The 26,628-nt window shown below is 38.8% G+C and overlaps 2 protein-coding genes and 2 long non-coding RNA genes across 4 annotated transcripts; 2 read left to right on the top strand and 2 right to left on the bottom strand.

Annotated features, from left to right (window-relative positions):
- Positions 1 to 855: 855 nt before the first annotated feature.
- On the top strand, positions 856 to 1,793 carry LOC135351975 (uncharacterized). Its single transcript, XR_010399539.1, has 2 exons — positions 856 to 1,425; positions 1,477 to 1,793. It is a non-coding gene; the product is annotated as an uncharacterized LOC135351975 (long non-coding RNA).
- A 3,328-nt stretch (positions 1,794 to 5,121) lies between these two features.
- On the bottom strand, positions 5,122 to 6,028 carry LOC135351972 (uncharacterized). Its single transcript, XR_010399538.1, has 2 exons — positions 5,871 to 6,028; positions 5,122 to 5,395 (listed from the first exon to the last, which is right to left on the bottom strand). It is a non-coding gene; the product is annotated as an uncharacterized LOC135351972 (long non-coding RNA).
- Positions 6,029 to 19,457: 13,429 nt separating this feature from the next.
- Positions 19,458 to 23,276, bottom strand: LOC135351973 (uncharacterized). Its single transcript, XM_064551052.1, has 10 exons — positions 22,626 to 23,276; positions 22,384 to 22,533; positions 22,063 to 22,237; positions 21,703 to 21,860; positions 21,437 to 21,598; positions 20,966 to 21,344; positions 20,559 to 20,820; positions 20,277 to 20,461; positions 19,997 to 20,093; positions 19,458 to 19,839 (listed from the first exon to the last, which is right to left on the bottom strand). Exons 1-10 carry the CDS (start codon positions 23,274 to 23,276, stop codon positions 19,518 to 19,520), a joined length of 2,541 nt encoding a protein of 846 aa, XP_064407122.1. The 3' UTR covers positions 19,458 to 19,517.
- A 168-nt stretch (positions 23,277 to 23,444) lies between these two features.
- On the top strand, positions 23,445 to 26,239 carry LOC135351974 (uncharacterized). Its single transcript, XM_064551053.1, has 12 exons — positions 23,445 to 23,610; positions 23,685 to 23,821; positions 23,877 to 23,918; positions 24,067 to 24,105; positions 24,319 to 24,390; positions 24,452 to 24,496; positions 24,549 to 24,584; positions 24,636 to 24,851; positions 24,938 to 25,288; positions 25,366 to 25,528; positions 25,624 to 25,730; positions 25,814 to 26,239. Exons 1-12 carry the CDS (start codon positions 23,445 to 23,447, stop codon positions 26,141 to 26,143), a joined length of 1,704 nt encoding a protein of 567 aa, XP_064407123.1. The 3' UTR covers positions 26,144 to 26,239.
- Positions 26,240 to 26,628: the final 389 nt, after the last annotated feature.

Here is a 26,628-nt window from a genome sequence, read left to right as displayed (position 1 = left end):
AACGCTTCGAGAGGGTTTTAGCCAATTCGCTCACTCAGAAAGGCACTTGCGCCAGGGAGGATGAACAGGTCCCCTACCATGTCAATGAATGATTTGACTGCAAAGGGACGAGGGGAGTTTTAGGTTTACAATACACATTGTATATATACGTACCTGACTGTAAACTTCAGTCCTTGTGGCATCACTACAGCGTCTTAAGCTCCTTACGGCTATAGAAACAGATTTTTCCCCCTATCCCAGTCGTCCAGGTATTCATTATCCAACCCTATAGTATAATTATATCACCCATGGGTAAGTAAACAAGACGGTAGTAACATAATAACGTATGACCAGTATATACATGTACGTACGTTAATTTGTAAATATACATGTAGACTAAACATCACAGCTACTGCCAAAATAAGGCTTTGTTCAGTCAAATAAGGGTGCCCAATATACAGTACTCACTACAATATAAAAGCATATATAGAAATACCCAAGACAAATTATAAGCCAAAGAGAGGTACGGAAAAGTGAACATAAATTCCGGTAAATTTTGCCATTTTATCACATGTTGTGAACTTTCCTTAGAACTTAGCAGTCAACACCATTCCATTCCTCACCTAATTCTCTATTCAACAAAGTCAAAATGGTAAATATTGCTTGTATAACAACGAAGATATAGGTACAGAAAGTCATTCCCAGTTGATATAATTATAATATTATTATAATATTATAATATAGGCCTGGAAATCCAGTAACATAAAGAAATGATTGCGTTATGACGTTTGAATGTTATAACATGACATACATGACCTTATTGGAGTTATAGCATGACGTATGTTAGCCTCGATCCCAGGCCGAGTTTTCGCTTTTATAACGGTTAGGCGAATAACTGGGCCTGGTACTAGTTGTCTGCGCATGCGTCAGTCGTTCGTCAGATTCTGACGAATGGATATTCTCGTTCACTTTTGTGACATTTATATTCGTGTACTATCGTGTACTAGAAGTCAGTTCCCGTTTTATCATTATTGGAATCTATTGGAATGGCTCTTAGCTGAAGCTTCTCTCTTCTCTGAAGCTTATTCTGAAGACTGAACAACAAGGGAAGAGGTATAAAGCTTTGTCAAGCTTGTTAAGGTCAGATATTTTGTGTGGGCCCTATGGCCGGCTATGCTATCAAGTCTTGTTCATGTTTGGCAAGAATGTAGGTAGACTATAGTTTCATCATTAATATGGTGGATCAAGTGAAGAGTGTGAGCTAGAGAACTTGGTGCTGCCATCATCAGCTCGTCGACAATGACACTATAACCGAGAAATTTAATATGTATAGATCTACACGTATTTAAAATGTCTACTTCTCTGTACAGGAGCAATGGCTAATATCCAGCTATCCCAACAGTGCTCCTCTTGGCTATACTAACGGACGAGACTGGACAGTTTGAGGTAAGGGTTTAACCGTCTTTGGTTTCTTTTAATATTGTCCTATACTCACAGACACAGGACTGGAGTATGACCTGCTCATCCGAGCGTTGCTGGGTAGCTCAGAGACATCAAGAGAATCTACGTTTTCTCAAGCAATGAGTTACGAGTTGGGGCCTAGAATCAGAGAAGTCCAGCAGCCTGCTAAATCTTTTTGAAACGTAATTTGAAGGCATTCAATCATCCTGAAGTTGCCCTGGGTCACTGTAATTGTGCTGCAGCACAACTGGCAACTCCCCAGGCCTTTGTGAAGCAGCTCCCTATGTGCATCTTTTGTGTACTCACTCTGTGCATTTTCTGTGTACAAATTTCGATTATTGATTTATTAAATATTTTTGCCCACCACAAATATACAATGAAAATTTGACGCATGCGCAGACAACTGCCCAGTTGTTTGCCTAACCGTTATAAAAGCGAAAACTCGGCCTGGGATCGAGGCTAGACGTATGTGACCTTATAACGTGGCGTACGTAGTGTAGCCAAGGGTAGAGATGTCAGACCGGAAGTAGTGCGTGGGCGTATTTTCGTACAGTAATTCAATGGTAACAAACGGGACCAAAAAGTGAGTGAACAAGAAGGGCTTTCCGCAAGCCCTGGAAGAGTCTAGCAAACAACAGCTGTTCCCAGGGGTAAAAAATAGCGTACAATTTGATTTTTATAACAGTTTTTTATGATTTTAGCATTTGATGCTTGTTTTGTGTGTGATTTTTTCTCAAAGGTGATCATCATTTTGGCAACCAAACATGAAAATGAACAAAAACACAAGTGAGCATGTCTTTCATCTCTAACTCTCTCCAGATTATGCAAAAAGTTGCTACAATAAGCTTTTATTTCTTGCGGAATCACATATTGCATGGATAGATGGGTGGAGCTGAGAATAGAAATGCAGTAAAATCAAGCCAAGTGTACCAATAGCTGTATTTATTTCTTAGAAGTTACTGAAAGTAATTATTGAAGCAATCTGAAAGCCTCTGTTGAAAAGAAACAAGAAAGATTGGAGAGAATTCCAGGGACAACAATGTAATCTACCAAAACTATTCAATTTGCACACAAAAAAAGACAAGAGTAATCTACTGTATTAATTAGAAGCTGTCAACAGAGTTGTATATCATAGATTTATAGTTGTATAGCCTTAAATTTACATCACACTAAAAACGAATTATTTAGACAAAATGAAATTGACAGAAAAGTTGCTTATAAAGATCAAGAAACAGATAGCGTAAGGTGGACATTGATGAGAGTTCTGAAACATGATACAATAATGTACTGAAAAGATAGCATGGTTACTTTAAATCCAAAAGAACTCTCTGAAGCAGGAGACATCATACTATTACATAGGGGTAGGAAGATGTTTTACCTAAGGGGGGCAAACAATATGTTATACCAATATCACTGAGACACAATTTAAAATTCAATATTTTTTCAATTAGAGAGCAGTGCTGGCTAAGGGGGGCGAAAAAGCAAAATATTTGGCTGAGGGGGGCAACTGCCCCCCTTGCCCCCCTGGTTCCTACGCCTATGTATTATAGGGACATCATAAAGATATACATTACAGAAACATTATAAACTTCATAATAGATATCAAATGGTTACAATGTTAACTCCTGAGTCCTGAGTGTCCATTTCATACTTTTTTAAAAGAGAATAGACCAAGCAGTTCAGTAGATATGCTAACTTTAAGATCATTTCCGGTATTAACAACAAATTTCATAAGTCCCGCCCAAGTACATTAAAATGCGGTAAATTTTTGTACGAATTTTTCCCTGGCTGTTCTTCAAAACGCTGTATCTCTGCATTCGCTTGACCAAATCCAGTGCAGTAAAGTTTTTCTGGTTTGCCTAGAGTGTTCAAAAGAGATAGTAATACATAGGAGTTAGAAATAGCAAAAATGAAAATCGGTCTGACATCGCTACCAAGGGAGACTTTGAACCTTGACCTTGCCTTCCTTATCACCTTGCCTTTTCATATGCGCATGCGCATAAGCAACCTTGCATGCCTTAGCTTGCTAGCTAGCTAGAGATGGCTGAGCAGGATGAATTGTTTGGAGCATGGAGTCAATACTTTATTGATGTCAGCAGATTCCTAGAGAACACAGAACATCATCGTGGAATAGCAAATCGAGAATTTTGTGACTATGTTTTGCCAAGACTAGAAGTTTGTCTGAGTACTTGCATGCAACTATCTGATCAAATGCTGCAAGGGGGTTCTGAAGTTGGAGAAGAAGATGAGCTAGTAATTAATGAGTTTCAATCGAATTTGGCTCATCTACTAGAGTGCCTGAGAAGTGTACACAGACAGTGGGTGCAATATGAAGAGATGTTAGAAACCAACAAATTCCAGTATCAAGCTGCTAGAAGAATCTTTGGAAGAGGAAGATCTAAGTTTGAAATTGAAAAGGAACAACTAGGGCCCTGCTTGGTGTGTCTTGTATGACCATTATTATATAGGTAAGTTTTTGACTGATAAACATAAGTAATCTTGTGTATACAGAAGACGAGTTGAGTTTGAATTGCTGGATGACTCTGCAACAACTTTATCAGATCATGAGCTCAACAGGATTGTGAAGGAAATCCATTCAGAATCCCCGACGTTAGGAGTCATTATGGTATGTGGAAGGCTGAGAAGAATGGGACGTGAGGAGCGTGTTGGTGACTATCTTGTAGATATTGATTGGCAATATGTCGACTAATCTGCTTCAGCGATTTCTTCACTTCACAACTGGGAGCAGTGTATTGTCTGTCAGCAGTATCATCGTACAATTCAATCGTCTGAGTGGGCCAGGAGGCCCTGTGCGCACAACACATGTGATGCTTTGCTAAAGCTACCAATCTCGTATGCCAATTATAGCGAATTTCACGGAAAGTGGATGGCAATTCTCAACGGCAATGACCTTTGTTGGGTAATGAACTGTTTGTAACTTCTTTCTGAATGGACCATGAACTTCTTAATTAAGTATCGTCATTATCATTATGTTACTATTCCCTGAATGGACCTTGAACTTCTTAAGTTTAATTATTTGTGCTGATCACGTCATAATTGTTTTGGCTATATACACAGTAAAAACAGATAATTATGTTATAATAACATAAAACATCTCAAATAAAATGCATCATTTGAAATTATTTTAATGTAGAAATGACATAAATTTCTGTCATTTTAACACTAAAATATGATGATGCATCCCATATAACATAATTGTGTTTTTGCTGTGTAGCTAGCTTACTCTCAGTGTCATCATAGATAATAGAGCACAGAAAGGGATTGGAAACGTAATGATATTCATAGCATTCTTGGTTCAGATGCGTGTCTCCATCACGTGACCAATTAATGGTGGGGATTTAATCATAGATAGTAGAGGGAAGGGATTGGAAACACAGGGATTTCACGCGGCCCATGCGTGTTGCACCGGAAATAGACAGGAAGTTAATTTAATTGGGGCCAAAAGAGAGTGAACAGCTAGCTGTCTCTGGCCCACTGTAGCTACTAGCTACTACATACATAGATCTGAACTAGTTTCTTTGGTTGCTGTACATCAGAAAGAGACTTTTCTCTGTTGCATTGAAGAATTACACATCCTATTATAAATACCTTAACAAACCTTCAAAGAACAAGACATGCGCACCCACAAAAAAAAGTATAGTACTAGGCGCTAGGCACAGCTCATGACCATAATTATAGAATGCATACTTATATTTCTTAACATTATGATACACACAATCACAAAGGATGCATGGAGAAATGATGATGTTTACAAACATAAAACATAATTTTTGTAAGTCTGACGACATTTAGGTAGTGGTGTATTTCCGTCATCTGGTCACTACACAGCTTTTGCACGACCAATCGTAATGAATAACAGTGTCCCTTCCCTCTGTCATTGGCATGCCAAACTTTTCCAAAGGGTCTTGGCAGATCCTCAGATGTTCTGAGTACCCTGGGAAAGCAATTTACGGGTAAGTTTGAATTAGCATATTTCCAAAACTATACAGGTTAGCAAGGAAAAACTTTTCTCAAGGCACATCGGGATTATTAGGCAATATGTAGACCTGAACAATAGTGATGTACAATGTATTGTTAACCAGCAACTCCCCCGCAAACAAACGTACTTACGAATTCTTCTTTTCACACTTTTATGTTAATATTAAAAAATAAACAGCCTAATTCTCAACTTAGCTATGCCTAAGGCATATTTCAATGCTTCCTCTACACTGTGATCACTCTCAAGCAACCATGGCTACTTCCTAGCTCAAGATATCCCCCCACAAAGTTTCATACCTTCAAATTCCCAGCTAAATAGGTGTAAAATAGTGCTACATGGACCTCTGATGATCAAATAAATTAGGTAAATGATGTAAACCATACATTTACTATGGATAATGTACATACATACTAGCTCTGCCAGTGCTTACTGGAGTTTTCTTCAGTTTCTTCTCTTTTGTCTTTGCAGCTGTCTCGCAATCAATCGCAATCAATACTTGCGGAATGCAACACGCATGGTGTCAGAATTCTCTAGGGAAATACATTGGTCACCTGAGATGTTTCCAATCCCTCCCCTCTACTATCTATGATTTAATAGAGTTACATGACAGGTGGCAATGGTTTAATATTCCTATGGCAAGCAGCAAGCTAGTCTCCAGGCGCAGGCTAGGCAGAAACAGTCACTGGTAGTACTGCAGCAAGTGAGCTTGATTACCAATATCTGTGGAAAAAAATTGTGGCAGTGCTTGCTCAGGGCCAGGGAGACTTAAATCTCAAACTGTGATCGATGTTTCAAGGTGCAGCTCAGGAGTTGGCCAAGATTGAAATAAATGAGAAGAACACCATTACTACTTTGTTCGATGTATGACGGCACTAATAAATATCTAGACTGGATGTCAGCAAGAGATGGAACCTGTGAACAATAGCAATAACAAAATTGTTACCATTAAGTTTACCTTTTCTGATACGGAATCATTGTGATCATTGTGTATGTGTGCACTGTTGGGCTGGTTTTGAGCCTTCAAGACCCTAGTCGGTGCCTTTCAGCATTATTACATTTAATTTACCAAACGTAAACTGTCTATGTTCCATCAGTATTACCTACACATACATACGTACATGTACATGCAGGACATTTTATTGTTGTGATCTCTCAGAGTATTTATATGTTAATCTTTATTAACCATGCATTTCTACAACCACTTCTTAGCAAATGAGACTCCTTAACACTTGTTCTTAATCATTTGCAAGGTCAGGAAAACTCCACACAGCAACCAATGATTCTGCACTGATTTACTGTTACAACTGGTCCTTAAACATGTATTTGGACTAATCAACAGGACAGTGCAACACAGTGCTGTCAAATGAACCTACTCTTGTTTCTAAAAATGTACAGAAAACTTTAATAAAGTTCTAAAAACTCCACAAGTATATTGTAACACTTTGACTCTCTACTAACCTTTCTTCATAGAGGTTTTCCTGCAGAAAACAGAGATTTAACACTGGTATAGCACACATAAGATGATTGCGGGGGTGGCTACACAGTTTTGTGGTCTAAAGCAGATTCATAGCCATCCAATTGTCAAAAGAGTAGAATAGTAAACAAACAATTAACACTTGTAACCGCGAGACACGCATATGACACAGCTGCAAGATGTCACTACATGGGTTGTATACTGGGTCACGTGAACGTTTCCAATCCCTGTCTCTATTATCTATGGTGTCATCCTTCATTTCAATCAATCACCTTCATGGATGTTCATAATAATTATAATTATGATTATCGTCAATTCTAACAATAACTCCCTTTAATTATATAGGTATAGTATTGTTTTGGCTTATAGCTATTGTACTGCATGCATACTCTCATTAATCATTTTTCATGATGATAATTATGAGCTTTGTTTACTGAGCATCACAATGGCATGCATCAAAATAATAATTATGTAAGAATAACATCAAATTATGAGAGTCATCATGGTCATGTTTTATACCGTAATCGTTGACATAAACTGCAAAACTTGTTCATACAAATCAATGCCAAACTCATCAGAAGGTGCATGCTAACGGATTAACAGTTTGCTGTAGGAGAGCAAAATTCTCTGAACTTAGCCTTATTGGCACCTCAGGCACAACTATAGAACGTCCCTGAGACGGGATGGGGCCTTCCATATCCATTCCATATTCTTTCTCCACATTCTCAAAAAAATCCAAAGCTGCGAGTCCGGAGTGCTGCAAAAGTAGTGCCCCTGTTGTAAACAACTGGTGTGGAGACTTACGGTGTGTAGTTCGGATTGAGTGATGGTTCCATCCACCAATGAACAGTGCAAGTGCCTGATTAATACGTGGAATGAACACATTATAATGAAGGGAATACAGATGCGTCTCATTCAAACAGTCTAATAGATCCACTTGTTCCATAAAGTAAAACAGCTTGTAAAAGAGAATAGTCACAGCGGTGCATGTCCCTCCATATAGTCGCTCTATGCGTTGATTATGGACCGAGGCTCCTACAATCACACTCCTCCTATCATGTCCTCTTTTTTCTAACATGTGACGTGCGACCAATACATTTTCCCCACCTTGGTCCATTCTTATATACGAGATGGCAGCTGATGCTTTTGAACTGCACACAAAAATAATTCGTACACTGTTGGCGATTTATTATTGCCACAACACTTCAAGAAAGTCACCAGCCTACTGTAGCTGTCAATGCAGCCATGAGTGACGATTCTCCATCTAATAAGCTTATGATGTGAATCTGAAACAATTCAACCATAATTAATTTTAATGTGATGAAATTAGTCAATACTATAATGAAAGCACCGCAGGTGCTGATGCCTCGATGGAGATGCCAAAGCTACATAACATAAAGCTACTAATAGCTTTTATACACATGATGAACATTTTGATTTTGCTGCATGCAAACTTAGAGTGGGTAATGATTGACCATGATTATTGTTAAACAATAAAACAATCGATGCCAAAAGTTCAAGTCTAAAATTAATGGCTGCATCAGCAGAGCCTTGCAGCTAGCTCTCTTCTCACTCTTGTAATGCAGCTACCAATAGCTAGCATTCTAGTGCAGAGCTAACTACTAAGTAGAGTAGCAACACTCGGTAAATAAGTTTGGCTACGTGCCCGGCTTCTGAAAAGACTGCAATGGCATTCCAAGTAAGCAAAACTAGGCGTAACTCGAGAACGAAGCATTATTTTGCAAATCCACGAATTAAAATCCAAGTAAACATGACTATAGAAGCCTATAGAAACTCTTACTTGCACTTGATTGCAGTCTACACACACATAGACACACAAACGTATACCTCGCTTGCGCATGCATGCGCACCGAGGCATAATAATGGTCTAACTGGTTTGGGTTTACGGGGCCGCCCGGGGTAATTAAAAGCGTATCACATACGGATCAGTATTTGCACAGGGTTCAAACAACAGCTGCGGCTAAAAATAATATTATTAAAATTGCTGAGAACGGCATCATAAACGATTAGGTTACTCGTATAAGGGATTAAGAACACTCATAACGAACACAGGCAAGGGCCAATTAGAAGCCTTGCCATTGCTTGTTACTCGTACTACTTGATCAGAAGAGGCTGCAGCTATATACGATATTTTGCTAGCAATTAGAATTCGAGAGACCAGAAAGGTGTTCATTATAGTATTACGTCTACTAACGCTCCAGTAAAATGAGACCACTTCCTTTTTTGCCTTTAGAAAGGGCTACTTTTAACCGTGCGTAAAGAATCTCACGCACGGAATAACTCTTCTTTGATAAGAATGCACAAGTCACAAATTAATACTCGCGCTTATTTATTAATGTTACCATGCAGACTCAATTACAAACACATCTATGGCTGCTTGTCGTGACCAAATGTTTGGCATCCATCCACGCATAATGTAATTTGTGGTTAGTTCTACGCTGGGACAACTCTTTGATAAGTAGCATACCAGTTCCTTTCTGAAGGCAAACAGGAAGTGGTTTAGCAGGTAAGTTCTTTTCACCTGCACAAACTCAAAGTCTGCCATGTGAAAGTCTGCACTAACAAGCTGCTACTGTAGATACCACTGCAGTATCAATATGACTCAGAGGTGATTACGGTTCAAGTTTATTGAGGCTACTATTTGAGAGCAGCTTTTATCGCACTGAAGATGGGGATTAATTTTAGAGGCTACTATTTGAGTGTGGGCTTTATACAAGAGCGGCCTCTGATCAAGCATAATTAATATTTTGACGAATATCAAAAGGATGATACCGTATATATTTATTCGATCTAAGGTGACACTTTTAAAGCCTAATTTTGGAGGTTGAAAAATTATGTTGAAGTCTTGCTGGTGTTGCATATTAATTTGATCATTGTTTCTCTAGAGGCTATAGTTTGACCTCTATTTAGAACGTGACATACAAAAATATTGTCAACACAGCAGTTGCTACAGTATATAGCCGGACCACGAATATTTTACCCATGCAGCAGGATTCACCAACACGGGCAGTTTGATAATGCCTAAAACTTTCTTTGGTGAGACCGTATAAGCATCCTATAAATGGAGCACATGCATGCACACCTTCAACAGATTGCACTGATAATAGTCACTTTTATAACATTTATGAGCTAGAATAATAGGGAGGTTTTGAAATACAGGTCAATATACGAGTCATAATTATAGTATAAACATATTTTGTAGGCCCGGAAGTACTGCATGGTGGGTAATTATCTCCTATATATTGTAGAATTAATAGATAGAGGTCATATGCATAAAATAATTATGGCCATTATTAGTTTGTGTTACTTGTGCAACGACATGGGGCCTATATGCCGTGTTTTGGAGGCAATTAATATAGGCTGTTAACTTGAGCATAAAAGAATAGCTAACATGCATAATTATAAATATATACTATAAGTACAGTTCAATATACATGTACCAAAAATGAATTTTTTACGAGCATCGTATATAGTGGGTATACATAAACTTCGCAGGATGACTGTTTAATAGAAAGGTTTTCACAGATTTAATTTTCGCGGAATAGCGCAGCCTTTCTGCAGCATACATGCATGCATGCGTTAATCTTGCATATAAATGTTCGCGGTACATGCTTATAATCAGCGAATTTAATCAGTTTATTAAAATAATAATCAATTCTCAACAATAACGCAAAACCTATAGTACTGGTAAGTGTACCCGATATCCTTGCATACTGCATGCTAGACGGGGAAAATATCTTTCAATGAAGTAAAACATGTAGTAATATCATGCATGTTACAACAATTAATAACAATTAACACACCACCAGGGATAGGTGTACAAGTGTATAAATTATTACAAGTATAATAGTGTAAAGATAAAAATTAATAGTTTAGTATTCGTGAGGAATAGTAAGTCCAACTTATAGTCAATGGCAGCAGATAGAGTTAATGATCATTGATGTTTCTTCCCGCGTGATGAGATGCGGCCAATACAATCGTGTGCATGTATAGATTATAGACTCATGCATAAAAAAACTGTTTTGCATGCAATGTATGCGTGTGCATGTTCAAGACATGGCAAGGTACATTCCAGATTTAATCTACATCTGAATTGTCGTAGCTTTATATTATAGCTAGCCTCGATCCCAGGCCGAGTTTTCGCTTTTATAACGTTTAGGTGAACAACTATAGGCCTGCACTAGTTGTCTGCGCATGCATGCGCCAGTCATTCAAGTAGACTAAAAATTAGACTAATGGATATTTTTGTTCACATTTATATTGGTGTACTATCGTACTAGCAGTCAGTATCCCGTTTATCATTAATCGATTGGAATGGCTCTTTATTATTTAGAAAACATTATTCTGAAGACAGAAGAACAAGTGAAGAGGCTACAAATCTTGACAATTAAAGCTCGTCAAGGTCAGATTTGTTGTGTGGTTCTATCATATCATTGTCATTTTTGTTTGGAAAGATCAGTCTATAGATCCATCATTGGTATAATTATCTTATGGTGGATGAAGTGAAGAGTGCATGTGAGCTAGAGGACTTGGTGGTGCCATCATCAGAGGGATTGACAATGACCTGTTTAATACGACACATTTAATTTACATCGCATGTACACATTATATTAATAGAATGTCTATACTTCTCTGCACAAGAGCAATGGTAATATCCAGCTATCCCAACAGTGCTCCTCTTTTCTACTAAGGGAGGAGACTGGACAGTGTGAGGTAAGGTTGAAACCCTCTTTTTGTCTTTGGTAATCTTTCCTATACTCACAGGACTGGAGTGTATATGTATACCTGTTCATTCGAGTGTTGTTTCTGGCAGCTCAGAGCCATGAAGAGAATCTACCTTTCTCAAACATAAAATAATTATGAGTTACAAATAGAGGTCTAGAATATCAGAGAGGTCCAGCAGCCTGCTAAACCTTCATAATTTGAGGCATTCAATCATCATCCATGAAGTTACATGCCCTAGCTGGGTCACTATAATCATGCTGCAGCACAACTGGCAACTCTCCTTGTGAAGCAGCTCCCTATAATGTGTATACTATACGTACCATACGGGTGGAAAATTTTCAATATTTAGAACATTTCGCGGGTAGTAGGGTGTTGTGGCACCTATCTTGCATGCGCATATGAAGCCTTCCACGGGTTCTAATTTTCGTGTTCTGCATGCAGCCACCCACAAAAAACGCGAAATTAAAAAACACCTCGAAATTTTCCACCGGCATACGGTATCTGTGAATTTTCTATACAATGTATTATTGGTTAATTAGCCGACACAAATACAATGAAAATTTTAAGCATGCGCTGACAACTATATAGGACCAGGCCTATAGTTGTTCGCCTAACCGTTATAGTGAAAACTCGGCCTGGGATCGAGGCTAAGCTTTAGCTAGCTATATATAGTTAGTTCTGAGACACCAGTGACAAATTAAATCTTATTTCAGAAAACACATGCATGGCATTAGCCTCGATCCCAGGCCGAGTTTTCGCTTTTATAACAGTTAGGCGAACAACGAGGCTAGCATGGCATAAACACAAAAATCACGTGAGGATAAAATATACATAATAATAATTTATAAGTAAAATAATAGGTTCAACGAGTTTAGAGTTCAGTTACTATACAATTTATTATTCCAGAGTGAACATTAATTTTATGAGCTAAAAATATAGCATAACATTGCAGTCTTACCAGGATTTCTATATAGCTTTAGTAGTTGCCGATAATTATTATCCTTGCATGTGTATATAATTATATCCGACTAGAAAAACATTTGCAATGTGAAAAATTGCTAGGATTGGCCAGGGGAACCACAAAAAAGCGTGGGAACAAGAAATCAGACGAGAGCATAACTCCAATCCGTTACAACGTCAATCACATGTATATATACTGGTAGTTTTCCTATGTTTTCCCAGCCAATATGCCACGCAATTTTTACTGGTGGAGTGATGACCAATCCCTATATATATTTATTATACATCCATTTTAGAATGTGGGGCACATAATCATGATGATTTGTGATGAATTGATGTTCCTAATACATGCAGTGTTGAGCACAGGCACACACAGTCCATCCATGCGTAGTAACATGCACGGACCGTACTGGTGACTGCATGGAATGATGTGGTGGATGGAAGCTGATAGGTGGATCTGGAACACAGTCTATTATTTAATATACTATGTATTGTACATGTTCATGACGTTGTAACGGATTGGAGTTATGCTCTCGTCTGATTTCTTGTTCCCACGCTTTTTTGTGGTTCCCCTGGCCAATCCTAGCAATTTTTCACATTGCAATTGTTTTTCTAGTCGGATTCCCTTTCTTTTTCAGTACAGTTTACGTATCATGACATGCATAAGTGGAACGTCAAGAGGCAGTACAAGAAGAGAAGACAGGACTAATCAGATATCTTCTTAAATATCTCTGGACTAATAATTATAGTATAATGAGTAATAATTATTTTATTGCTTGATAATTATGTTGAATTTGCGAATCAGTATTAAATGACAGCCATTTTAAAAGCAGGATATCTAGCCAGTGCATATAGCATGCCTGTCAGAGAAAGGGAGCTAGAGCTGAACAGTGTGAAGAAAAGGAACACCTCAGGCTCTGGAAAAGCACTGCTGCACTGATTTTAGGCGCACGGTTTATTAGCCACGCCTATCTATTATTATTGGCCAAAACGCAATTGCTGAGTCATTAAAGATGGCGGAATTGTCTAGGTAAGAGAAATAGAGACTGAGAGGTCATCTGCCTCGTGGAAGCAATCGAAAATCTGAAGAAGCGCTTTGTAATCCAGGTTGTAGTCGTTTGGAAACCCTGTGCAGAATGTCCTGGAGATGGCTGTACTTGGAGTAAATGCTGGGCAAGAAACTTACTTACTTACTTACTCACTTACTACTTAGTCAGTCAGACAAAGAGCGGTGAAAAGTCGAAATAGTGCAATTTTTAAAATGAAAATATTCATTCATTAAAATGTTTATGGATTATGAAATGAGAGATACAAAGAGAGAAAAGGCTAAATAAACTATCTGTTCAGCCAGTTTCTTGATGTGGCCTTTCCCTGCAGAGATAGAACAGTTTGAACATGAGTCAAAATAATTGAAATATTGCTAAACACGGGCAAACCCACTGCCAATCCTATGTAAAACCTACTGGTTTTACTAATAATTGCATTAAACGACAGATTATCGTTTCTTGTTGATAGTGTCCTATATACACCAATTTCAACAGTATCATAATATCTGACAAACCACTTTAAAGAAACTCAGGTACTCAGATTTGCTTTGCTTTCTTTCTCTATCTTTATTACCTGGAGTATTCTTAAGAACCATTAGTTCTAACACTTCCATTCATATTGGATACAATAAGTCTTAAAAAGGAGTGAAGGCTATTGAGGGTGCATATGCATGGTATTGTAGCAGCTATAAGGTGAATCAACAAATCTTAGACCTGGTATACATAATTGCTGATGGATCAGTGGACCAAAGTGGCCAACTTCAATTTAAAATCTGGTGCGTATATGAAATTAGGTTCTGCTGCCATGGCTATGAGCTTTTACACAGTGCATGCGCAGTGGACCAAAGTGGCCAATTAGGACTGCCATCACAGAATATCTGGTGCTATCAGCTCGTGTATGTATAGCTATCACTGGACCATGCAAAGCTCTGACAGTCTGTGCATGAGGTTAATTCCATTCAGCAAGGGTGATCATGCAGTTATACCAGGAACAGCTAATATAATTCTAGCTTCCTGTAAAAGGTATAAATAAATTATAGCAGATTAAATATATTGTATCTATAGACCAATCGTTACTGCATGAGCTGGACTTGATCGAAGCGTAATTATAATTTTATATAAGCGTATTATAATTAATTATAAAACAAGGAAGAAAGCTGTTCCATAGTTTTGATGATCCTTACCATACACACCCACACAGAAAAAATAGTGGATGGCTGGTGAGGGAAAAAGCGATTGTTTGGCGATCCCTATAGGAGCTTCCGCAAGGCTCGGGAATTGTGGGATACTCCAGTAAATAGCTAGTGGCAGTAGATAATGTGGCAAAGAGCATCGCAGCGACTACAAGTGAGTGGTTAGTCATGATCGACAAGGAATCAGTGGAGCTAGTGTATAGGATGCATGCTTTTGATGGGTGGCAATCAACATAATTATGGTATAATCAGAGAAGCTTCTGTGATAAAGATACTCGTCACTATAAAAATGTTTTTAACGTGCAGTTAGACCTACTTCATTGCGTACTAGAATTTGCAGATGATGGACGAGTTACTGCGTACAATACAAGGTGACATCGTGGAGGATGCTTGAGGACGACTCATTAGCTTCCCTCAGTCATACAACTATAGCTATAGTACCTGCATGAATGCAACTTTAGGAGGGAATTGAATATCCTCCCCCTGTATGACACCCTAGCGTGCACTGGCATGCATGGTCATCACTTTTTTGCGTACCATAACTTTGATCTGATTATACCAAGTGATAGGGCCTTTTGATGTTTGTCACACTTTATTCGGAGGTGTTGTTTGTTGAAAGAATGTTACATCATCCTTAATTGTCTTTTCTAGCACTAGCATCCATTCTCAAACTGTAGCTAAGAAGCCCGCGATCGCTTTTGCAGGCTACGCAATTCTACTTAACCTCACGCAATTTTTGGATCACGTGGAAAAATCAATGAATAATTTCTACCCAAATTCTGGTAGAGACAGAAGCTATAGCCCAGAGTCACCAGTCCCTTTTCTCCCGTCCCCGTCCAATCAGAAAAGGTAGTGGCTTGCGAGTCTACCACACAACACAATGAAAATTTGACACATGCGCAGCGCGCCTAACCGTTATAAAAGCAAAAACTCAGCCTGGGATCGAGGCTAAAGCATGCCATGCAGAATTGCATAGGAGTGAGGACATCAAATTACTAAGTACGTATACGGCCACTCGCTATTCCGTTTACCAGGGCCAGTACTAGTGCTCTGAGTAAGGTATAATAATTATGAGTAAGGTATAATATAATCATATAATTATACGTGTATTACGGCCGGATATGACGTTTTTTGGGTGTGGTTTAGCAAATAAACATTATCCTTCATTATCCTCGAGACAAGAACCGCAAAATAATTCATTAGAATCGAGGTAAGCCGCGGCTATTTCCTGAGATACAGCCACCTCGCTTCCGGCCAAGCTGCATGGTCCCAAGGGTAACTGGATCAACGAGAGTCTACTGTATAATTATAATGTCAATAATAAGTTAATAAAAGAACTACAAAAATATAGTGCATAATTATAGAAACAGAATAAAAAAATTATATTCTTGGATGGTAAAATTTTAACGTATTATAATTACTACACAATAATAATTAATTTATTAATTAATGAAGCTACTAACAAACTAAATTGTGAGTAATAAGGTGAGTAGTAATACTATTGAGCAAGCTAGTGTTAACATTCCTGTACACCAATGTAATCTCCACACATGACACACAGTGACACCTCTCCTGTACAATAAGAATAGAGACAATCATCGTTTGATAACAACACCAGTGGCGTAGCCAGAGGGGGGCAGAGGGTGCTCCAGCACCCCCCTCTGGCCTCAGACTCTGCTCCACAAGTTCATTTTACTAACTAGCTAAGCTAGCTAGCTGATATGAGATCGAGAGTAACTAGAGCTCTATAATTGCACGATCAACTCCACCTCTAACTATCTAGCTCCACCTCCAAATATTCATTCCAGTCAGTGCACATGCGCAAAGCCACGTGCTGAGCAGACCAAGGTCCCCCACAGAGTTGCAGATGGTTAATGTTCAGCAGCTATCACCATCATCATCATGAGTATTTTTCCGTTGAGCCCAGTTTTCACAGAGCAGCACTGCAACTGCAAGTGGCTTGCCACCCTGTCCTACTAATTCACAAGCAGAACCTGGTTAGCAGCTGCATGATTTAATTGTCACAACTCAAAACAATGCATTTTATAGGATATCTTCAAATGAAGATGTGGCTTAACCACCAGTACCCTCAAAGCAGCAGTACCCTCATTTCTTTAGCCAGATTGCGTTAGAATCAATCTCAGAGCATATAACAACAAAAATTTTCTGGGGGAGTGCCCCCACCCCCATTGGTAATTCGTTCATCAAGCACCCCCCTATCTCAAATCCTGGCTACGCCCCTGAACACCAGTACAATCTAGAATAATGGCATGTACCCAACACAAGACAATAATACATGTTTGTGGTATAATTATAAGCATTTACATCACTAAAACTATAATAATAATTATAGTATTGATTCTATACTCACATTGAGTCAAGTGCTGACAGATATCATCAGCTATCTTGTCTTTTCTCAGTCTCAGTAACAACTCCAGTACAGCTTTGTAAGTTGCTGCGTAAGGATTGTGTCTTTTCCAGATAATCAAGCATTCAGTCATGGCTACTTGAGTTCCATTTTTATGGTACAACTCATTCACATCGGCCTGTTCTGCAGGAGTTAGTCCCATTGCATTCGCATAGATTTTCGACCCGTCGAAATATTCGGCCACGTAGAGAATATCTGAGTCCCCTATTTCACTATTGAGCTGCTTGTCAGTCAGACTGTATCTGCTCACTAGATCTTGGAGAGTGGATCGATTAGCAGCTGGTCCTACAATAATGCAGGTGCAATAAAACTAATTTAGTTCCACGAACAAATTTATTTTACTTCCTCTCTCTGGGAATTCGCGATTTTTACCAGTTTACTTCAACTTAAATTTTAATGCCATAAGCATGCATGCATGCATATATATGCATGTATGTAGAAAGTACTTGGGGCGCAGCTTCAGTCCTACATACTGCATGGGCTTAATATACATGAAGAGGAAATGACAAATTATGACAAGGAATGACAAAAAAACGTCACAAATATTGAGTGGGGGTAAAAATTTTCATTTGACGTTTGACATTGCCATGTTTTGATATGTTATCACAAGAATCAGGGCGGGATGTGCAGTCAAACTTGCAAATTTACTGCACAAAACATAAGCTCACGTGATGATTCATTAGTGACCTTTTGACCCTGTCCACCCTCAGAGGAGGGAGGACATGATTAACCTTAGCTCTAATTAGCTAATTATCGCGACCTTTTAATTACATTCTTTGAACGATTCATCTTTTCTTTCTTTATAACCTCTACATATTGGGACACACAGAACAGTACTGTAGTATATAGTATGAGTGACAGGCAATTCTTGCAGGCACAGGCCACAGCTAGAGCAAACCATACAAATAAAGGGGTGCTAGAAGCTGAGACTGTTAGTGTCATTGATTTTCTTCATGTTGGAGACACTCTGAACTAAACAATTCCATGTTGCAGCTTTATCACAGAGACAGGAGTGCCTGGGGTGCTCACAGGGATCTTGGAGACAGGAGTGCCTGTGGTGCTCCTCATAGGGATCCTGTCTCCAGGATCAAGAGTGCTTCTCACAGAGACAAGATCAGAGTGCCTGGGATGCTTCTTACAGGGATCTTAGAGATAGGAGTACTTGAGGTGCTTCTTATAGGGGTCCTATTACCTTCAGGTCCTGACAACTTGGCCATAGGGGTACCTCCAGTAGGAGAAAAGGCTTACTTTGCTCTACCCAATATGTAGAGGTTATAAAGAAAGAAAAGATGAATCGTTCAAAGAATGTAATTAAAAGGTCGCGATAATTAGCTAATTAGAGCTAAGGTTAATCATGTCCTCCCTCCTCTGGTCCACCCTCCTCTGGAATTGACCGGTGTAGAAGCGATATGGGCCCCCCCATTATTTTGGGGCCCCCGGCCCTAAAACGCTACAATTTGGGGTGTAAGGGGGGGCCCCATTGCACTAGCGGTATACGCCCCCCTTAGTGATTATACACAGAAAGAAATACTTCGTTATTCTGACATATTTGTTATTTTAACATGTTGTTATCAGTACATGTGAACGTAAAGGAAACATAGCACTGTGTTCTCTACAGATACATACTGTTTCAGAAACATACCGCTGTAACATGTACCAACGTTCTGTAGAAGAAACAAACGATAGTTAAGGTAACAGTTCACGTAGTTGCTATGATCATTCATATGTAATTGTAACAGGATGTTGTATTTTAAGCTGGCTTTGTAATGATGACACATTTATATGTTATAGTAACAGGATATGTTGTACTTTAAGCCGGCTTTGTAATGATAACATATTCATTTGTTATAGTAACAGGATGTGTTGTACTTTAAGCTGGCTTTGTAATGATAACATATTCATTTGTTATAGTAACAGGATATGTTGTACTTTAAGCTGGCTTTGTAATAATTACAACAAAATTTGTACATTTGACATGCCCTATACGTTACTTTAAATATAACAGACAAGCAAGTACAAACTCTTGTGACGCTAAAGAGTTACCCCCTGCGTCCCTGCGTCATGAAATATAAGCAAAAAAAGGTAAAGGATACTTTTGCATGTGAATATGCACGAGCTCATTATATAGACGCGTACGCCATCTAGCACTTCCCACAATTATTTGGACATGCCCTTTAACTATATATAGCGAACGCAATATAACACATCAGCAAACATTACAAAAAATAGATCATGTCTGTGCCACAAAAGAACGTACAGCAATGTATAGTCTCCTATCACCTTGAGAAGTATGTGAATAATAAACTTGTTTGTTGGCACAAGTGGGAAGGTGAATAACTTTTTTTCTGAGTGTGCGGACTATTGCGTATGCTGACAAATGATTATTCATCCCTTCAGTATCAAACACTTCAACATATAGAAGAGGACAGTTAACAATTACCAAAATGTCACAAATCTTGGCGAATACTGGTAAATCATCGGTAGTTTGCCACCCACAATGAACAAAGGAGGACCTGTGGTACTCTTGGCCATATGATTTTATCCAGTTAGGTCTGTAGAAGAAAAGGAACTAATTAATAGTATAATATGCAGATAAAATTGGTACACTTAAATAGAGCACACTATAACGACGGTGAATTATATACTACATGTAACTTTATGGTATTGTAAAAAGAAAACAGGAGTACATTGGTTACATCCATTCATTACCTCGATACTTTGTTACTTGCATCTGTCTCTGGCAAAACACACAAAACATCATCTTTTAGGGAATCTTCTCCCAGCACTGTGGTGGTATGTGCTTTACCTGGGAATAAGAAAAACAAGTATAGGCATGCAGGACAGGTGAGTCGAGTCTGTGATTGCGATAAGTCTCCCTAACGTTTAATTAACCTTGAGCAGTTAATGTTAAGGTGTCTAGCAATCCCATGCACAAAGCGATTAACTGCATGTTACGTGCAGCTATAATTATTGTGTTATATATACTTACAAGGGCCACATTGCAATTCATGATAGGTGAAGAATTGTCCATGTAAATATCCACAAAGAAGCCTCTGATGCCGTCTCGCTACGGAGTATGCCACGTTTCTGAAGTTTCCTATCTGTGCAACTCTCTTAAAATAGGCATTCTTTGCTTCCATTCGCATACACCAACTAGTCACTAAAGGACCAAGTCTGTATCATAAAGTGTTAAGTGCAAATTATGACGTGACAACTATAACTAGTAATAGTTACTGACATAATCACGCATCCATTTTATAGATTTGCTCACTCAAGCATTTGCTGTGGAAAGTGAACCATGTAGTGAGATTTTGGAATCATTGATATTGACGGGTAGCAACGGCGAAACTCCAGATGATGCTGCTCAATATAAGCAGCTAAACACTTAGAGTAAGCTTCAGACACTGTCTGTGCTGTGCAAAACTTGATAATCTCCAGAAGAAGGAGAAAACATTGCCAGTGTGGGTCTTCCTCAGGGATTTTATCTCCAATCATTAAGGGTAGGAATATGGCCAAGGTCCACATTTGGCTAGCTGCATAAAAAGCATCAGTTATACTTGCAGGAAGCACTCAGGTAAAAATATTATAGTAACAATTAGCACAACCTCAAAGTGTAAACGATACCTTTCCCTTGAGTCGGGAAGTTTACAACACTATTATTACTATAATCATACTCACCAGAGACAGGGAGTTTTGAACTTTCAAAAATGTGATTTGGTTCAAAGGTATGGGGGGGTTTGTTCCTAGATTCAGATCGCCCATACGCAAAATTTTGAATCCTTCCGTTCAGTTCATCTAATTTGAAGTAGTGCTTCTCCTTTATGAACTTCGTCAACATAAGTTTAACTTCCCACGGAATTACGCCTTCAAACAATAGATGCATTACATCTTGAGGTAACATAGGTTTCGCAACATGAAAGTATGGAATATCGTTGAGTACGCTACGTTCATTAATTCCATACGTTGTAGAGTCAGCGGTACTATGGGGGCCATTAAGGAGAGAACATTGGAGATTGTGAGATGAAGGGTTTCTTCGCTGAAAATGATCGTCATGAAACTGTAAAGAGAAAGGCGAAGATAAATATGCACATAATCATATATGTACGTAAAGTGTTTTATTTAGTGTACACCATTGTAATCACTAAATACCATTTGTTGACTTTGCTCTTTTGTGGCCATACAGATCCTACAATTCCTTAAAGCCCATCCTACACCCACTTTGAAGCCACCAATGGCATGCGCCGCCTGAGTGTCTGCCAGTAGTGAGAGGACTGTACCGTGAAGTGTTCGTCCTTTAATAGTAATACCTTCCTACAATAAGACAATAACAAATTATTTAACAGAAGTGCAAATGTGTTAAGTCAGCATGCCATGTAATTAATTTTATATCTAATGTATACGTGCATGTATAGTACCTCTGAAAGTTTTTTGACGTCATCAATAAACGGTTTGAGAATAGGTTCGAATCCATACTTCACAATGTTACTATTAGTAACACACGCAATCAGCTGAACAGACCGCTGAGTCGCTCTTAATTCCGGTCTTAGATTCCCTAGCATGTAATAGAACATACCTAAACAGGATAGAAAAGACATAGCGTCACATAATACTGTACATGTTCATTGTATATATACAGGTATATTCATGTGGAGTATATATACATGTACATACTTTTACGAGCAACCATAAAACTCATGCAAGCCTCCAAACAATAGATATTGAGTGCGCTATACTTTCCGAGTGTAATACTTACATAACTGTACAATTAGTTATACCTAATTTATGAATCCCTCTTTGTGCTCCGAGAGGATTACATACCTCGATTTCATCGAAATACATGATTAACTGCAGTTCATTATTATTTTTACGAAACATCTCATGAGATTTGAAAAATGTAGCATCGCAATAATCAGAAATATAGCCATCAGATCTTGAATGAGACTGCAGAACCTGCAAAATGGCACCATGGAATTCTACCAGACAGGCTGCATTAACCTCCATGCATGCAGTGTGAGGCAGTGTGAGGCGCTATACCCATATGCATGTATACATAATTAAGAATTCCTTCGTTGTGTACATGCATGTCTACTACTCACCTCATCAAGAAATTCCTCATTATCAAACAAAGCATTCAGACCCTCGATCAAAGGGACGTACTGAAAGTTTTCTGGCTGATCCACAAGAGTAGAAGTAAAACCTCTCTGCCTATATCTTTGGATTATTCCAAGTTCAACAGTCACTGGCTCCTTAAAAGAAATATTCATTATAATATATTAAATGTATCGCACCATGGCAGAGTATCTCACTACAAAAAAATAATTGAAGACTCAAGACTTACCACAAGGTTGAAGTGGTCCCGATAGAATTTTAGCTGTTTATGCTCTGTTTCAAGGCCTTCAAATGGATTGACAGGTGCAAAGCAACTTGAAACATCTGGTGGATCTGTTTCCATTTGAACATCTGTAAGTTGTCCTCGAATGCTATCACAAACTTTTTCCTGTGTGCTCTGCATGACACTTGAGATTATGCCATTCATATGGGAAACGACAAAGTCTATAGAGACTTGAGTGAGTCGGTGCTGCTCTTTCATCCTTAACAAGAACAAGGCTGCCGATTTTTGTGCGCCATCATACGAGTGTGGGCCTGGATTTACAGAATCTAGGGGATCTTCTGAGTCAGTATCTTCCGAGTCGGTCGGAGTATCTTGCTGGCCGTCGGATAAATCTTCAGTATCAGATTGGGAGGATCTACCAGTATCTCCTTCTTCGTCCAGTACATTTATTGGAACAGGGGGAGGTTGTGAATTTGGGTGCTTTCTTAAAACATGTGATTGAAAACTAGAGAGTGTGTTAAAGGACCTAGGGCAGCTGTCTATTCTGCATGAAAAACTGAAGTTGAATTCACTTGCATGAGCTTCAAAGCAATGTCTCACATATGTTTTCCATTGTTCACAGCAGAAAGAGCAATTGTTACAGTAGTATGAGCTCATCCCAGGTACCAATTATGCAATACACATTAATTTTGCATCTGCATCCTCCGGCCACACTGTACACCTCGACACTGTACTGGATCTATGGAAACCACTTCCATTCCCTTGTCACCATGCGCGATATGCCTAGTGGTGGTCTTCAAATAAATTTGCTCACGTGGGTTGGCCATGTGCGTTTTATTGTCTTCATTTCAGTACAGCTCTAGCAAGAACGGTTTACAACAAAGGCATATTCAGCGAGTTATGGAATCTCTAGCTTCCATGGACGTTCTGGAAGTTGGTTATTGGATGAAGGGCAAAGGATTCAAACAACAAGTAGTGAACGCCTTCGAAGGTATACATAATTATTTTAATAATTAAGGCTGTTGCTCAAGAATTTTATAGAGTGCCATCGTTTAATTTGTGCAGATCAAGAGATGGATGGAGAGGCCCTCCAAATGGCTCTTTCCAGTTGCCCTGGGCCCGACTGCTTCAAAGGTGTAGTACCTGCTCTTGGACTGCGCTTAAAGGTTTACCACGCAATTAAATCAGCTTTTCAAGAAGAGGTATATAGCACAACAATTATGACTTAGAGACTTTATAGTTATGGCATTTTTTCAGGAGGAAAGTCTAATTGATAAGCCAACGTCCCCAATTCAACGGGTAAGTCAATAAATAAATACCTTGTGAATAGGCGTAATACGGTTTGGCGTTTTCTCAACCATAATTGTCACACATGTTTATTATATGTTTATTATATGGAAGTTTTTGTGGAAAATGCTGTACTAAACGTATACGATACCTCATTCAGGAGGATGGTGCTTCTTCTGAATATTATGGATCCAGTCCTGTAAGTACTGTATATAGCGGAACCCGCTATTTGCCCTCAGCAGAACATTTTTTCGGTTCTAACATTTGCGTTTCAATGCCGCATGTGAAATACTTTGCATGTGAAATACTTAATTTTCGTGTGTAACACGACGCTGTACGGTAATGTCCTGTCGAGCATTTTTCTATGTAAATAGTAACTGCATGCCATAGTACACGCAACTTCTCCACACAGGCCTCCAGTCTCATGGAATTCAGCCAAAGGCCCTCTGTATCTTTTAAATCCCCTGGATCTGGTGCTTCTAGCGTAAGCACTATAATATAATAGAATTAATGAACTGCATTAGTTACACGCAACTTCTCCACAGGCCTCCACTGTGCCTATTAAATCCCCTGGATCTGGTGCTTCTAGCGTAAGCACTATAGAATTATTTCCAGCTGCCTGTTAGTGTACTCTTTCCACAGGAATCCAAACCAGGCACCACTCCAAAGTCATCTAGGGTTAGTTGTATTTGTGTTTGATGTTGGCTGTATACTGATGTTTGTTTGCAGATTAAGAAGAGTCTTCCAAATCCTTTCCCTATACCGATGTTTAGAAAGTACACACAAAACAATTTAGACAAAAAAAAAGTAGCTGACGATGACAGGAGACACATAATATCTGTGTTGGGACATGTCATCTGTGCTCACCTAGAAAGAGCTTCAATGAGGGACTGTCAGCTTGTTGCGGAGGCTCTTCTTCGAAAATATCCGTTTTTGTCAGAAGCTGTGAGTAATTTCTTTATCCTACATGTATGCTAATGTGTGTTTGCATGATCTTGCTTGAGCCAAATCAATTCATCTCTCACTTGCAGCACTCCTGGCAACACTTTCTATACACAAAGTGCCAGAACATTAATCGCACGCCTGGAACGAAACATGTTTTTGATGGCTCTGATGCCCCGAAGTCCAAGCGCTCAAAAACAATTGATGTTAATAAACATGCTTATCCAGGCCTAGATGACATGGGTAACGATGATGTTAGTGACAAACGCAACAAAGCTCTTCTTGACAGCGAGTTGACAAAAACTCGCCCACAAAAAGACAGTCTAGTGGACTTAATGAAGCGAACAAGTGTCTCTCGAAGAAAATGGATCCTTAACGAGGATGTCAAAACTGTTAATTCAATATGTCTGGAATGGCCTCTGTTAAAGAAATTTAGTTTTGTAAGTACATATAATAATATTGACTACTCGTACTCCACTAAGTAATTAGTTGTAACCAGTTTTTGTGTTTTGTGTAGGTGGTTATGGAGTTTATCACTATAATGAAGAAGGACGAACAGTTTAAGGAAATCTTTGTGTCCAGTTGGAAGAAATGGGGGGAAGCTATTGTTGAGTATGCTAAGGCCATTAAATCCCCTCCGACCGGTGTACAACAGGCATTGCGACAATGTGATAATAAAGGTATATAATTATGCGGCGATATTCATAGCATAAGTAATCATATGACTTGTATAGGTATTTATAATGTGTGCATATTTTCCTATTTATTGTCACAGATCTAACGTCACTTCGTTGCTGGGCCCACTTCCTTACAGCCAAAAAAAAGGGAAAGGATGTAGTTGGGACATGGGTGGACACCCCCTTCATTCTTTGGGACAAACCTGTAAGGAAAATATATATATCAGTAATTATTATGCGGGCATTAAATCTTATCTTCTTCTCTCACACATGCATAATTAATTTTAGCGTGGAACTCCTCCCAGTGAGTGTGTGGATGCAGCTAATACCCAACCCTTCATTGTCCAGCTGAGTGACACAAGTGATGACGTTCCTCCACAATTCTTCCTTGTGATTGAGCAGGAATTGCTCGTCGAATGTAGCAACCTGATCGAATCTGTCCTTGCACTGTTTGCAGCCCACTACGTGTTTAACATTCGATATCATCCACGTCTAACCGATTTTTACCTATTTATCGAACACAAAATAGCCAATATTAGTCCCTCGTGTGACAAGAAGAGTCCTACGTACCTGAGCGTGACGTCTGCTGCTCAGTGTTTCCTCAAGGAAGAGGATTGAACTATGACTCTGCCTATATACTTGTGACTCTTTTGTTGGCTCTCAGTGTATGTTATAATACCAGTTGAATTTGTTGCCTCCATCACTGCATAATTATATTGAACTGCATGGGTACATGAAAGTAACATACAAAACTGTTGTTTTTACAAGTGCCCCCTGTTACACTGACATTTAAGTCTTTGCTAATATAACGTGCATTGCTGTTATATACATTATACTGAAATGTTCTGTTTACGAATGGTCCCTGTAACACTGACATAAAAGCCTATGCTAATATAACGTGCATTGCTGTTATATACATTATACTGAAATGTTCTGTTTACGAATGGTCCCTGTAACACTGACATAAAAGCCTATGCTAATATAACGTGCATTGCTGTTATATACATTATACTGAAATGTTCTGTTTACGAATGGTCCCTGTAACACTGACATAAAAGCCTATGCTAATATAACGTGCATTGCTGTTATATACACTATACTCA

Source organism: Halichondria panicea, unplaced genomic scaffold, assembly GCF_963675165.1.
Source record: "Halichondria panicea unplaced genomic scaffold, odHalPani1.1 SCAFFOLD_50, whole genome shotgun sequence".
NCBI classification, from domain to species: Eukaryota; Metazoa; Porifera; class Demospongiae; order Suberitida; family Halichondriidae; genus Halichondria; species Halichondria panicea.
Note: the sequence above shows the minus strand (reverse complement) of the source record. Positions and strands in the feature narration are given on the sequence as shown.